The 14,229-nt window shown below is 41.1% G+C and overlaps 1 protein-coding gene across 6 annotated transcripts in view; it reads right to left on the minus strand.

Moving 5' to 3' along the window:
- Positions 1-14,229, minus strand: part of plppr5b (phospholipid phosphatase related 5b) — a 93,425-nt gene that overhangs the window by 18,418 nt on the left and 60,778 nt on the right. For all 6 annotated transcript variants that reach the window (XM_069512918.1, XM_020101403.2, XM_020101401.2 and 3 more), the window contains one exon: positions 5,492-5,742. In XM_069512918.1, the coding sequence (XP_069369019.1) occupies positions 5,492-5,742 (251 nt within the window). The remainder of the gene's footprint in view (positions 1-5,491; positions 5,743-14,229) is intronic.

Below are 14,229 nucleotides of genomic sequence, written 5' to 3' on the forward strand. Positions count from 1 at the left end.
TATTTTGATGCAATCTCTCTTTCTCCACACACACACACACACATACACACACACACGTTTGTACTTCTATCTTAGTGAGGACACTCATAGGCATGATGCATTCCCTAGCCCCTTACCCCAACCATAACCATCTGAACTAAATGCTTGACCCTAACTCTAACCCTTACTCTAAACTAATTCTAACCCTCACCCTAAAACCAAATCTTAACCCTCAAACCCTTAACCCTCTCTCTCTCCGACGCACACACACACACACACAAATATAGACCAGAGCAAACATCTATGTTTAGGTCTAATCAGGAATGTGGCTTGTTAATTCAATTCAATTTTCAATTTTATTTATATAGCGCCAATTCATAATTTACATTATCTCAAGGCACTTTACATTTAAAGGTCAAGACCTTAAAACAATAGGCAGCAGACAGCCTCTAGGGCCTAATTGTATTTTTAATTAATTCACAATCTCCTTTGAGGCCGGATCAAATGTTTCCATTTCTCCCCCTACACTTAATTTATTCCTCATTTCTTTTGATTTTTAAAGTCATCATGTCCCTTGCAGAGATGTATGAGAGGTGCGGTAAATGTTAAATGCTCTTTATTTTCATTTCACTTTTCTTGTCTTAAAGACTAATCAAAGAGCTTTACAGTAAAGTTTTTGCCATTCACCTATTCACACACATTTATACAGTGCTTCAATGTGCAGCACTTTCTCTGTCATACATCATACAGCTATCAGGGGCAATCTGGGGTTCAATATCTTTCCCGAGTATATCTCAGGAGGAACCAGGGATCAAACCGCCAACCTTCTGGATGATGGATGACCCATCTCCTGAGCCACAGCGGCCCCATAAGCTGTGAGACCTGCTTATGAATATATTCAGTTATTAGTTAACTGGTCCACCGAGCTAAAACCAGTGCAGTCTGATACATTAATCCTGCAGTCAACCCTCAGTTTTATTAAAACGGGTTCAGAGAAGTTAAAAACAATGTAAAGAGAATTAAAAAAGATCAAAAGATCCAGTCTAGTGTTTTTCAATTATTATTATTTTAATTCTGCTCCATCTCATTTACACTTTTTTTTTTGCAACCAAGAACACTACATTCAGATCGAGCCAGGGGTCCATATATCGATGTAGTCACATCTGTTCAAGTGATATTCTTTATAATGTCATAATGATAAAATCTGCCCAGCTCCAATTCAGAAAGTGATGTGTCAGTTGAAGAAGAGCATTTTGTTTGTGTACGTACGTGTGTATGTGTGTGTGTGCGTGTTGATCTTCTCAGTAGTCACTGGTTTACATGTATGGATACACTTCACACTACAGGTGCCCTACTAGATGTTAGACCTGTATTATAGTGGATAGTGTGTATCTGTGGCCTTTGGCTTTCAAAATATATTCTGTGCATGTCCCTGCTCTGTGGTCATGATTCACATTATTCACACAACTGTCAGGTCTGACTGGTCATACTGTGTGTGTGTGTGTGTGTGTGTGTGTGTGTGCCCCCTCCTTCCACGGGTCAAGGTGATTTCTCCCTGTGAAGCTTGTGGCTTGTATGAGCTGTCACATGCTATCAATGTAATACTTTGATGCACAGAACAACCAGCTAGTAGACCTTGGTTACATACACACACACACACACACACACACACACACACACACACACACACACACAACCATTAATAGGATATATTAATGTTTCTCGATTGAACCTCATTTCACCTGAGACTGCTTTGGTCAACTTCATTCATCTTAACAACCTTTGCCGGCATCACAGGAAGCGTGCTCGGACCTATATTTCCCATTTAATGTCAGACATTAGCAGCTGCTGGCATGCTCACTATATCAGAGGCTTGTCAGCTAAATGGAGAGTGTGAAATGAAAAATTCAATCTGGAGAGATGGGGCCGAGCAGCTCGTCCTCCGCTCAGCCATGTGTCAGGCATCAATCTTTGCGTCTTGCCAAGTTCAAATGGTGTCCTGAGGGGGGTCTGCTCATACACACACACAACCCCTGAGCTGTGGAACCAGCTGTGGCTGCTGTGTTAATATACTTAGGATGATGTAAAGAGATATTTCACTCAGAGTTTCACTTGATACTTGGATGTTATTGTGTTTTTTGTGCTAAATGGACATTGAGAACATATTTTATAGAAGTACTTAAATGTTTTTGTGTCTTAGCAAGAATTAAAGTTTATTTTACAAACTGCTTGTGCTTTACTTGGTGAGCTTTAAAGCGGATGTAGGGATGCATGTGCACTTTGTTCTTACTATTCACTATCTTTCTGCAGAAGTTTCTAATTAGGTGAAAGCACTGTGTGAGCCAGGGTTGCGGTGTAGCTTGTGAAGATCGTACTGGCTACAGTGCAGTACATTTTGTAACTCTGCTCATTTATATAAACACTGCGAATATATGCCTTCTTGCGGATGCTTGAAAATGCATTCACGATTGTCTTATTTTTCCTGGACGATATGTTTCTGGCTCATTTTGAATAATAAGAAGGAAAGCTGAGAAGTGAGAGCAACATGCAGAAATACCAGACAGGCCTTCAAAAATATTCTAATGTTAAGAGATGATGTCACAGTGCAGCAGTGCCCGCACTGAGTAGAAATACCATGGCAACAAACCAACTAAAGCCGGTGACAGCAAAACAAACTGAGACCTTCACAGCTGGATGGAACGCCTACAGTGAAACAGGCATGTGAAACATGGTCTTATCACATCAACAAACACACACACACACAGTCCCTGTCAGTCTATAGATGCTACTCAGTATAATCAATACCTGACAAAACGCTTTGACATGCACCCTCTCCACATGTTACCATCACTGGTATCCACACAAAACAGTTTTGGACATGTTTGTCCAAGTTTATTTAGTATTTAGTAAAACTACTTGTCCTTTTCATCTTTATTCTATCTATTTATTTAATGTGGCAGTAACAGTTGAAGTCTGCACACATATCCTTTGTACCTACCCCAGGTTGTGTTTCGTGGGTAATGTGTCTGAGTCTTGTGTTTTTATCTTTTAATTGATGCTGGAACACTGCAGTTGCCCTTCTGGAATGAAAAAAGAATCTATCAATCATAACATGACTGTTGGAGTTAGGCCCAAAGGCTGTTTGCTTGGCCTGCGGTGGTGCTGGTTGCAGCATTTTTTTTCTGTAACTATAAAAGTGACCTGCAGTAATTGAGCTGCTGCAAGTTAAGTGCACAGAACCATGAAACCACCACTGCTGCTGCACAAAGTGTTCCCCAAAACTGGAAAATCAGTTGTCATGCTGTTATCATCACATACGTTCATGAGTCCCAGTCGCTGCTGCAACAGAGCACTGGTCACCTGTTTATTCAGAGTTTACTAATATTAAACATCCTGTGTGAAGCAGATAAGATGAACAGTTCTTGAGATATGCCAACCAGAGATAAACAGACAACCAGAAAGACGGACGGATAGTTCTGAAATTATTTATTTATTGTTGTTTTAAGAATGCGGTGAAACGCTGATGTCAGTCTGTCTGTGTACAAACCTGTGTGGTGACATGTGCTGTGATTTCATGCTTTTGCAATGACACAAGTCTGTGAAATGTTTTCATTGCCACAAAAAGAAAACAGCAAGACCTGTGGAATTAATAAGCCATTACTGTCCTGCAGGGACATTGCTTTGGACCACATAATTTATACCTGCTCTTTGTTGAAGTTAAAACATGACACAACCGTACAGCCTCCACTCAGACCAAAATCTTCTAATAGGCAGCCTAATTGTGAGTCTCCACATTACTGTTACATTTCCATTTGAATGGAGTGATTACAACCTCATTTAGATAAATCCTCGGGTTCAGCATATGTTGTGCGGCTGCTTGGCCCTGGCATTGCTGTTAAGACCGAGCCAATGAGAGTTTGAAGAGGGGTAATCTTCATCTTCTCTGTCCATGTGTGTCTCTCTCTGTGTGTTTGTGTGTGTGTGTCTGTGTGTGTCATTGCTCCGTGTGTATGAGATTCTATGTGTGCAAACTGCATGTATGCCCTCAATGCAGAGCTTACACACACAATGGCCTTTGCTAAATGACCTAGTTAACGGAGGCAATCTGCTCCCCCCATCATGCAGGGAGTCACTGATGGTCCAAATCTGTCCATCGCTCATGGGCACTGAGGCAGACGCTGGCTCTCTGACACAGAAAATCAAAGCAATAAGACCATGAGCAAGAATCAGAGCCTTTCTGGAAACGTTTGATTTGTGTGCCGACAGTAAATGTCTGCTGCCTCTCTGTTCTCTGTGGGCTCAAACTTACAAGCATGTGAGCAGTTTCTACAAAGAACTCTCAAGTCTCTGCAGAGAACTTCTGAAGATCTGGATGGATCGACAAGTCCAGTCCTGCTGGTTAAGAAGTTCTTCCATTTCAAAATGATTGAGGCCGCTGTGCTCCTTGGTGGGAACGCCATGTTGTGAAAATTGTACCAATAGATAATAAAGTCATGACAATGCTGGTAATACTGATTACACCAGACAAGAAAAGTTTTGACTCACTTTGATCTGTAATGTTAGATTTGGCTGCAGGCAACCTCAATTAAAGGTGTGTGTGTGTGTGTGTGTGTGGATTAGAAATGTTACCTCCACCCTCATTAGACACAATTTGCAGATTGACTCATTAATGTTAACAGGCTCCCTTTTGGGCAAATGGGTGCAAAATAAATGTTTCTGTTTTTAGCTTTGAAACCAACTTAATAACAAGTGTTTCACAAATGTGACTTTCTATTTTATCTGATGAGTGTAGGCGTTAATGCGGGTACATGAAAATGAACCAAATGGGTTTATGCCTACAAAAACCTCAAGCAGACAGTGGGGCTGGTGGACTTGTTATGTAACTAGTGTTTGTCTGAACAATGTGTAACACTGGTAACACTGGCTCCTGTGGCACCCCCGACTCATGGGAACACTCAAAGCTTTAGAAACAGACTCATACCCTGGCCATGATCTGCACCACAAGTATAGGCCTGAGGCCTGCAGGCAGCATCATGGAGTTCATGGCTTGGTTTGTGTCCATGCAGCTTGAATGGTAGGACCTTAAATTCAGGCATAGAGGTCAATTTCACAATAAGGGGGGATATTTGGGAAATAAAAGAAAAGAAGAAAAATGAGACTGTATTTTTCAATTAAGTGGTACTTATTCTACTTCTACCAAGCAACAAACTTGCATTTGGAAAGACATTGATTTTTAACTACCAGGTACCTATTATTGGAACAGTTATCCTTTAGTAGTAAAAAATGCTAATCGTACCAATTATCTTTTAAGATCTAGTTCAGAGATTGTTACTCTTGTATTCCTTACATTCTTGTTGCCTTGTACCTACAGGTACAGTTTATATGGTGTGGTCCAAAACTATATGAGAAATGATGAACCCATAATGTTTTGGTTTTGGACAAATCATTGTGAGTAAGAGTTCCTATATTGCAACCCTCAGCATACATGTAGAAGAAGAGCAGAGTCACTCACAGCCAGGTAGAGTGCGGCGTACACACTGAGCGCGGCCTCCTTGGATGGGAAGGTTTTACGGGCTCGTAGGATGTCGTCCTGGTTTCCTGTGCAGGCCTCCTGGTGGCTGATGTAGCGCAGAGCCTGCTGGCAGCCCAGTGCTGTGTAGTTTGGCTTACAGACCGTCAGGAAGTAGGGGGCGAGGTTTCCCGTCACTACCTGGCCTGCATTGACAAAGATGTCAACGGTGAAGAGGCCAAAGGTGTAGACTCCTGGGAAAAAAAAGAAGAGGAAGAGGATGGACTCATGTTCTCATCAAAAGGTGAATTATTATTTTATTATGAAATAAAATATGGAGCTGTGTTAGCTGTCCCACCACCAGAATCTTCCACTGTCTATAATCCCCGTATATTATTCTCTCTATGAAAAATAACTTTTTACTTCTATCTCAACTGTGGCTTTTCAGCTTTATTCAGGAACAACACATCAGTAGAACATTAATTCCCAGCCCCTAATATTGATGGTCAACTGAGTAACTTAGAGTCTATTTATAGTGTCTGTTTGTGTTTCCTTGGCGCTTGTGTTGTGCTGCCATGATGGAAAAAGTCATTAGTCTAAAGCATTTACTGATGTCATTACAGTGGAAAGTGAGCAAGGGCCAAATTATCTTTAAGATAGAAGAGCTTCTGCTATCACTGCCATCACATACCACAATAAACACAAAAAGGCAGATTGGGAAATGCCCATCATATAATTCTATTCACTTTCAATGGTATATCACAGTAACAATAATTTAACCCATGTAGCCTCTTTTGAAAAAAAAGTTGCCAATGAAACCTAACTCTAATAAAAACAAATAAAGAAATAAAGAATATGAACCAGGACTTGAGATGGAGTTTTTTCAACAATTAATCATTTTAAGTCATCAAAAGGAAGAAAACTCAGTTTGCCTGCTCGCTCCACTTCATTCTTCATGATGTCACTTATCACCTCATATGAAAATATATTGATATATATAAAAACATATTTTCACAAATAATAGAGAGGATCTAATTTAGATTATCTCTGTTATTTGTGAAAATATGTTTTTTCAGGCCATATTGTTGTTCTTGACATTCAAACAATGAGTTAGCCATGTGGAGATTCCCTCTATTATGATCCACCCATCCATTATGTGTATCACTTTTAAAGGGGCAGGAGCCAATTCCAGCTGACCCTGGACAGCATACCGGGCTTACACATAGATAAATTGGACACTCTGAACTGCCTTTGAGTGGCTGTATGTCTCTAAGTTGCATGTCTTAAGACCGTGGGAGCACTCAGAGAAAACCTCCTGAGGCGGAACATGCAAACTTCAAACGGAACGACCTCAGCTGGCCACCAGGTTCTTCCATCATTACTATCATTTTTGTTATTATTCTTCTTATTAGGCCTATTACCATTATTACTTTGAACATGCACAAACACGCACACACACACTAACCAGAACAAATTTTTGACAGGAGCGGGGCCTTCATTGATGTGTTTATATTCTGCTAATGTTGGCATTTTTAAAGTGAAACAGTCAAATAAACAGTTTTGCTGGTTTGGTTTCTGTGGTTGCCGTTATCACACACCCAACCGTATTAAACCGAGGCTGGGATGTCAAATAAGCTGTGAGTTTATGAGAGGAGCAGCCATCCACGCTCTGCCTGCTAGTTGCCATGGACCTCACCTGCTGTCATGCTCACACTGGGGACTTGGAAGGGAGATGCAGCAAACTCACCCTAGCTTGCGCTAGCTCGTTTTGTCGTGTCGACTGCAGGAACATTCACAACACACCCACATCAGTCAGGACAACTACACAATGCCTGGTGGTGTGGGGCAGTGCAAACTACAGAATACATCTTTACCAACAACTTCTACACCATGTGGTTTATTCTTTCTCATTTTGTAAAGGTATAGATGAGGCAGATGGCTGCCCACAATGAGTCTGGTTCTGTTAAAGGTTTCTTCCTGTTAATGAAGGAGTTTTTTTCTCGCTCATTGTGGGAACTGTTGGGTTTTTGTGCAATTTTTATGGTCTTGACCTTAATATGTAAAGTGCCCTAAGATAAGTATGTTACAATTTGGCATTATACAAATATTATCAAATTGAAAATTTGTTAACATTAATGCAGAGGCAACAATTATTTTTTCCCTTAAAAACGATAGTGTTCAGAAGCTTCTGATCAGTGGTACGTCTGTCTGAAGCTTGGCTATCTTCCCTCTCCCTGATCTAAAAAAGACACTGTTTTGAGACAAAGCAAAGTGCTTCAAAAAAAGCCGGCACGCCACATAAATCATTTAACCGACTTGTATTTTCAGTGTAAATGTTTCCTTCTAACACCACACAGTCTGTTTAACCCACAGGGGAGACTTGCTGTTCCTCACAATATCTGATGCCGTCTGTAGAGACACAAAACTAGCCCCTGCTGCTCTCCCAAACCAAACACACACGCACGCGTCACCAAGTCGCCAACATCCTGTCATTCTGTTCTTAACTAAACCAGTCAGGATTACGTCCCAGTGATTGAAGGCCTTTAATAGAAAAAAAAAATTACTTCCCTCCTACAAGAGCCCAGCCCTCTGTCACACTAAATTACCAATCCCATGCTTAGTCACACAACTCTCTCGCACCCTCTGAGAGGGGTGTTCACTGTGCCGCAAACACACACACTCTTCCAGGACGCATTATTTGCTGGGGCAACAACAGTAGCTTTTCGAGTCACTGTCAAGTGTTTGTGCTGCTGCAAACTAATTAAGCCCGGCTGACAGACATTCATGGGAACAGGCAGCGAGGCACTCTGCCCACTGAGCAAGGTGTGTCTCTCTTCTTCTCCCACAGAAGTTCTTGTTTTAAATGTCACTGTCTCAGTCATTTGCTTCCCTTCCTCAGTCCTAATCACCCACACAGAGGGGTGAGCGAGCCTCCAGATTCTGACGGGTCAGATTCCTAACAAGCATCAAATAGATTTCGTCAAGCGGCCTGTTATTCACGCGTCACGCCTGGTTCCAACGCTGTCCCAGTTCTACTGTCACGAACGAGGAAGTGTGAGCATTTTACGGATGACCTACACTTGCAAGCTAACGCCCCCTCTCTCACCCATGTAGATTTTGGGAACATAGATAGGGAAAACTGGAAATTGCTTATTGGGGCATGAATCAAATTCAGTTTGCTTGCTTCAAACAGAGTCATTATCTGCTGGAAAACCACTGTGGCCTTACATGCTCTTGTGCTCTGTATGTGTGTGTGTGTGTTTGAGAGTGAGCAGGGTTGAAGCAATGCACCTCTGCTTTGATCGGCTGCCAGCGTCGCCACACTGCAGCGTGATGGACACCCCAGCCAGCCTCAAAGTTATCACAGTTTTCCAGGCTCAAACATGACATAGGCAGACACCTCACAGCACGAATCCGAGGGTTGAATACACACATGGGGACTGAGCTCAATGTCACAGGGACAGAGAGGATGTTTATTGTAAATAAGATCACAGTTAATCATCTGGAAAAGATGAGTCAAAACAGACAGACCTGATCAGACGAGCTTGTTTGTATTAGTTACATTTTGTCTGGAGTCAGGCTGAAAACACATCCTGACAGATGAGATGAGTGGAGGGCATTCCATACCAACAGGTCGCTCTTACCCAGAGTTGTGGATGGTGCTGACGATGCTGTGACATCGCCCACACCCAGGAGGGCCGAGGTTTGTCATGTTTCGTACAGACAACCGGCACTTTAAAGTGCCATCAAACATAAATATACAGTTCCTATTGAACTGTTGGAGGAAGCAGGAAGGTAGGACTCAAAGAGCCAATCTAGCATGAACACAATACATGTCAATTGTGATGTTCAAACAACAGCAACACTTTCTATGTACTTTTCTATGTAGTAACTCTGGTTACAGAAGGATGTACACAGGCATCCATTACTGCAGATGCAGCTACTAGCTAGCATTTACCTCTCCAAAATATGAAAAATATGAAAATATAGTTATTAAAGTTTACATTCAGTAGAGTTCATGCTGCATCTGTTGAGTCATTGTTGTCATTGGTCAATACCACCTAAACCAAACTGAAGACATGACAGAGATCACTTTCAATGCATTTTTTGTGTGTTTGTTTGCTTTGTGCTTACATATATCATATTCCTAAATTAAATTAGGTTTAAGTAAATAAGCACACAGCAAACCTCGAGTCATAAATTAACAATGTACAAAGGGTAGAAAGATGTCACATAATGTTCCTAAATATACCCATAGATTTCAGATTTACATTTTATTGTCTTCACAGCTCTTTGTAGCGTGCCAGCATATGTGCTTCACAACAGCACCATCGTGAGTGCAGCCGTTTTCCTGTTCGCAGTTAAAACTGATGAAAAGCTTTGCCAATGGGCATCATCACAGAACTTACTCTGTAATTATTTTTCACTGGCAACAAAAAAGAAAGTGGAGAGGTACAGCAGTGACTAAAACATTAAGCAGCAAAAATCCCTGTCACTCACGCACACGTTTGTTGCTCAGAGATTTATTCATTATATCTTTCTACTAATTCCGTCTGTCTGGGTCTTGTATATCTCGACAACCCTTCATCTTATCGGCTTCACACTTTGCAAGTATGTTAAGGGCCCCAGTAGGAAGTGCAAATTTGGTGCGATTTGGAGACGAGATATGTTAAAGACAGTGATCGAATCAAGCCAAATGGAGTGTGTCCAGCCATCTTCTCCGGCTCTCCACACATTGTCTGAGTTTCCACGTGTCCGATCACGCTGTGTGTGTGTGTGTGAGTGCGAGAGACGAGCTGAATGTGCACAGCTTTGAAGAAAGATACTGATCATTAAGTGTTGATTGTGTGGTGGTCATTTCAGACAAAATTGAAGTGTAAAGTGTAGGGGGGTCATTAACCTTCAGTCAGTGGGGGTTTGGCAGCCTGCTAACAGGCTGACAGGCGATCTGCGGACTGAGTTGAACATTTCGTCTTATTCGTCCTCAAATAGCAGACACAGGACAACAGTTTGAAGCCTGTGGGACAGAATTCCTACCACATCATTTTATATATCGCAATATTGGACTGAGACACAGACATTCACACGTATCGTGAGTGCTGATCTCTAGCATGGCAAGAATGTTCATAGAATCTTTACTCTTACAAAATAAAAGCAAAACCTTTGTTTTCTTACTGCTGATAAACATAGCTTTTATTTTGAAAAGTTGTGACCTTGGGTCTGAAGACAGATCTCTGGAATATGCTAAAAGCAATTTATAAAAAAATACCAGTTCAGTAAATCATTAAAATGTATAAATAAACCTCACGCACAAACAGAAATATAGCAAATTCAATTTAATTTTATGAAAAATATAATAATGCAATGCAATAATAATAATAATAATAAAAGAGAGTGTGGTTCATGATGGATGCACAATGGATTCACTGCAGATAAACCGGGTAGGAGGAATGCAAATTTTCCTAACCTATCGGCACTCAGCACCATAGAATGTATATAAAAAGCTCTGCACAAAACATCCAGCAGGGAAACATTTAAAAGTGACAGTAAATTATAGGCCTGTTTGAGGAGGACTCACTATTGACGAGGAATAATTCTGAACTAGGATTATGAAGTCAGGCCAGGCAGTGCACTTGAAAAGAAAGGTCCCAGGTTGAAATATCAATGCTCTTTATCAACGATTGATTTAACTGATTCCACCTACAGATAATTTTTAATGTGACGTTCTAGCATGAGAAGTGGGATCTATATGTCTTGTTTTTTGGAATAAAGTGAAGTATGGTATGGATTCATTTATAATGGGAAAAGATTGTCACAATCACACACTTAAATTTTGTGTTCAGTGCGAACACAGCAGCAGAAATGAGTATGCAGCATGAAAGGAGGCTGCGAATTACTAGGATTGTTTTAAAAGTGGAAAAAAGATAGATAGAGATATCATATTAAAGGGGTTTTTGCAAATGTAAAAAATATTTTCTGGATGTGTAAATAAAATTTTATGAAAGAATTTTCAATAGTGGAATGTCCTATCTAAATATGTGACAATGAAGTCAAGGTACGAGTAACAAGCACACATTTGATCTTGTCACCTGAGCTGTCTAGTAAATCAGTCCACTGACAATCCAGACAGATGAAGACAAACTGTCCAATCAGGACAGATGATGACGCACATTTACACTGCCTCTGATTGGTCAATTCTTTCCAGGTATCTGCCAACTGCTTACATTAGCTGATGCTACAAACTTGACATGGCCGGGAGGAGTATGATATATGAACAATATGGGCCTTCAGTGAATTATATATAAATCAAGAATTAAAATAGCTGCGGTCCACTTGTAATTTGCCCCATAAAAGTTGAATATGACTTTGAGTGTTTTGAGTGGTCAGACCATTTACCATTTTAAAAATCCAGTTACAAAACATGGACTCTTGCTCACTACTTCTGTCGGCACTGGTACACACTGTAAGGACAGACTATATTTTAAGGAAAACTGCACTGGAATGTTACATCACACTCAACACGCATGTCTGAAGCCCAGAGTTACCCTTGTTCTGCTGACTGGGAAGGAATCACATGGAGCCCCTGACACCTCCCTGACACCTACCTCATTATAAAACTGTGATTGGTTGGGGTCCAACGAATGTCTAGCACATCTCTTGGCAAATATGATCACCTAATCCATCCATCTCAACAGACAATATAGGTAAGTAGTCTGTGTAGTCTGAATATTAGTTACACAAATTCTGTCCACATGAAAACTTGAGAAAGAACACAGAGGGAGTGCAGTTGAAGAGAAAAGGTCTTTACCAATAGAGCTGATGCACTTTTTAACTTTAAACTAACAGTGATGTGTGTTCCCGAGGGGCTGGCCTCACGTCTCTCTGAATGTTTGTGTTACGTAAACTCTTTTACATAATGTCACTGACAGAGGGGGCTGCGCATGAACTTCCCAAATCTAAAGTTCAATAAGCAAAGACTTAAAATGCATGAAGGTAAAAAGCACACAGCTGATGCTGAGTGTGTGAGCGCACCACGACCCTCGGCTGTGTTCTAAATTTAATCGTTCTCTAACAGCGCAGCCCTGTGAGTCATTATGTAAAACAACGTCAGGCCTGAGTGAGAGGGGAGTAGAGATGTGAGATGGCTGGGCTCACATGACGCTGCGCTGCTCTCCAGCAGATGTAAAATCTGGCGTGTGCATACTGATGTGCATGAATGCACACATTTGGGCACACAAACGCAGAAATACACGAAGCTCAAGCCTGCACATGAGACGTGTCACATGTGAAAACACTGGCACACTGAGATGTGCAGTCAAAATTTTGGACCAGACACATATTTTATTATCATCCTGATTAACCTTTTGTCAAATCTTTTAGAATATGTCACCCATATATTCACTGCACACATATGTCATGACGGTAAACTCAGAAACGCAATCTTTCGCTTTGAGATGGGCGGTGATGTCATGTGTAACACACAGCTGTTCTTTCTCCCATCTGCTTCCCCATCTGTTTGGATGTCATGTTTCATCCTCAAATTTGTAACTTATCTCACTCTGCAACCCATCCGTTCAAAGTATAGATCTTTATCCATTCTTCATCATTGTGTTCGTAATGGAGCAGCACAACGTGTAATTTATTATCTATGTTCAAATACTGTACAAAAACACAGCAAACCTCTCACAGCCTAAGGCACTGGTTATTAATAACAAGAGGAATGATGTGCAATAAATGCAATCAGAAATAATTGCTGTAAAAGATGCACGCAAGAGATCTACAGAGTCACACAGTAGATCTACACACATAGAGGTACATTTTCAGATACACACCCTACAATTTATACATGTCATAATGAATTGGTACATGGTCTAATAAAAAATAATTCTCAACCACTCAGGCACATTCACCCATTCACTCAAAAATCCATATGGCACTTTTATAGACATTTTCCTGCTGTATTCTCACATTGGGTCCAGTGCATGTCTGAAAGCAGCCTCAGTTTATTCTTAATCCAGTGCCTGATTCAACCTCAATTGTTCGATAGCTTTGAGCGTGACTTCAGATGTCATGCGACTTTGGGGCAAGTTTGGCTTCAGGTCATTGAGCCATTCAGTTCTGGAATCGAAACCCCCTGGAATCGTTGGTTGAGAGTGGTGATGCCACGTTGTGGTCCACTTCTCAAATAAAAACATCTTTTGACACTATTGTGCCGTTGCTTTATTGAAGAGCTGTGTGCAGCACTCTGCACACGTTGTTGCTCGCTGTCTCCAGAGTGGCCAGCAGGTTATGTAATCGTTAGTTGCCTGAGCACATGTTAGACAAAAAACTGGGAAAGAACAGCTCTCACTCCACTTTTTACAGAGACAGTTGACAGAGGGAAAGATTTGCAGCTTTTCTCCCCATCTCTTTTTTAACGTTATATGCATCCGCACCACATAACTCCTTGGGATGGGGCGTTAATGGGCTGGCCTTAGCTGCTGAAAAACCTTCTAGTGGGAACGCTGACGTTAGTGATTTAGATGGTGACAAACTGGTTCAATCAGGCCTCCCATGTGTTATTTTGCAATGAACTGAGCCATTAATCTTGAGCTCAGTCAAGCCTGACCTTAAAGTTTTTACTCTTTTTTTATCCTGTCTAAGCACCGGTAGCATTACACTGACTGCAACAAAGCAGACAGTGTAATGCAATATACACACAGAGGCAGAGGGGTGCTCTTTGTTGCAAATTTGATATTGTT

This window comes from Paralichthys olivaceus, chromosome 17 (genome assembly GCF_024713975.1).
Source record: "Paralichthys olivaceus isolate ysfri-2021 chromosome 17, ASM2471397v2, whole genome shotgun sequence".
Lineage (NCBI taxonomy): Eukaryota > Metazoa > Chordata > Actinopteri > Pleuronectiformes > Paralichthyidae > Paralichthys > Paralichthys olivaceus.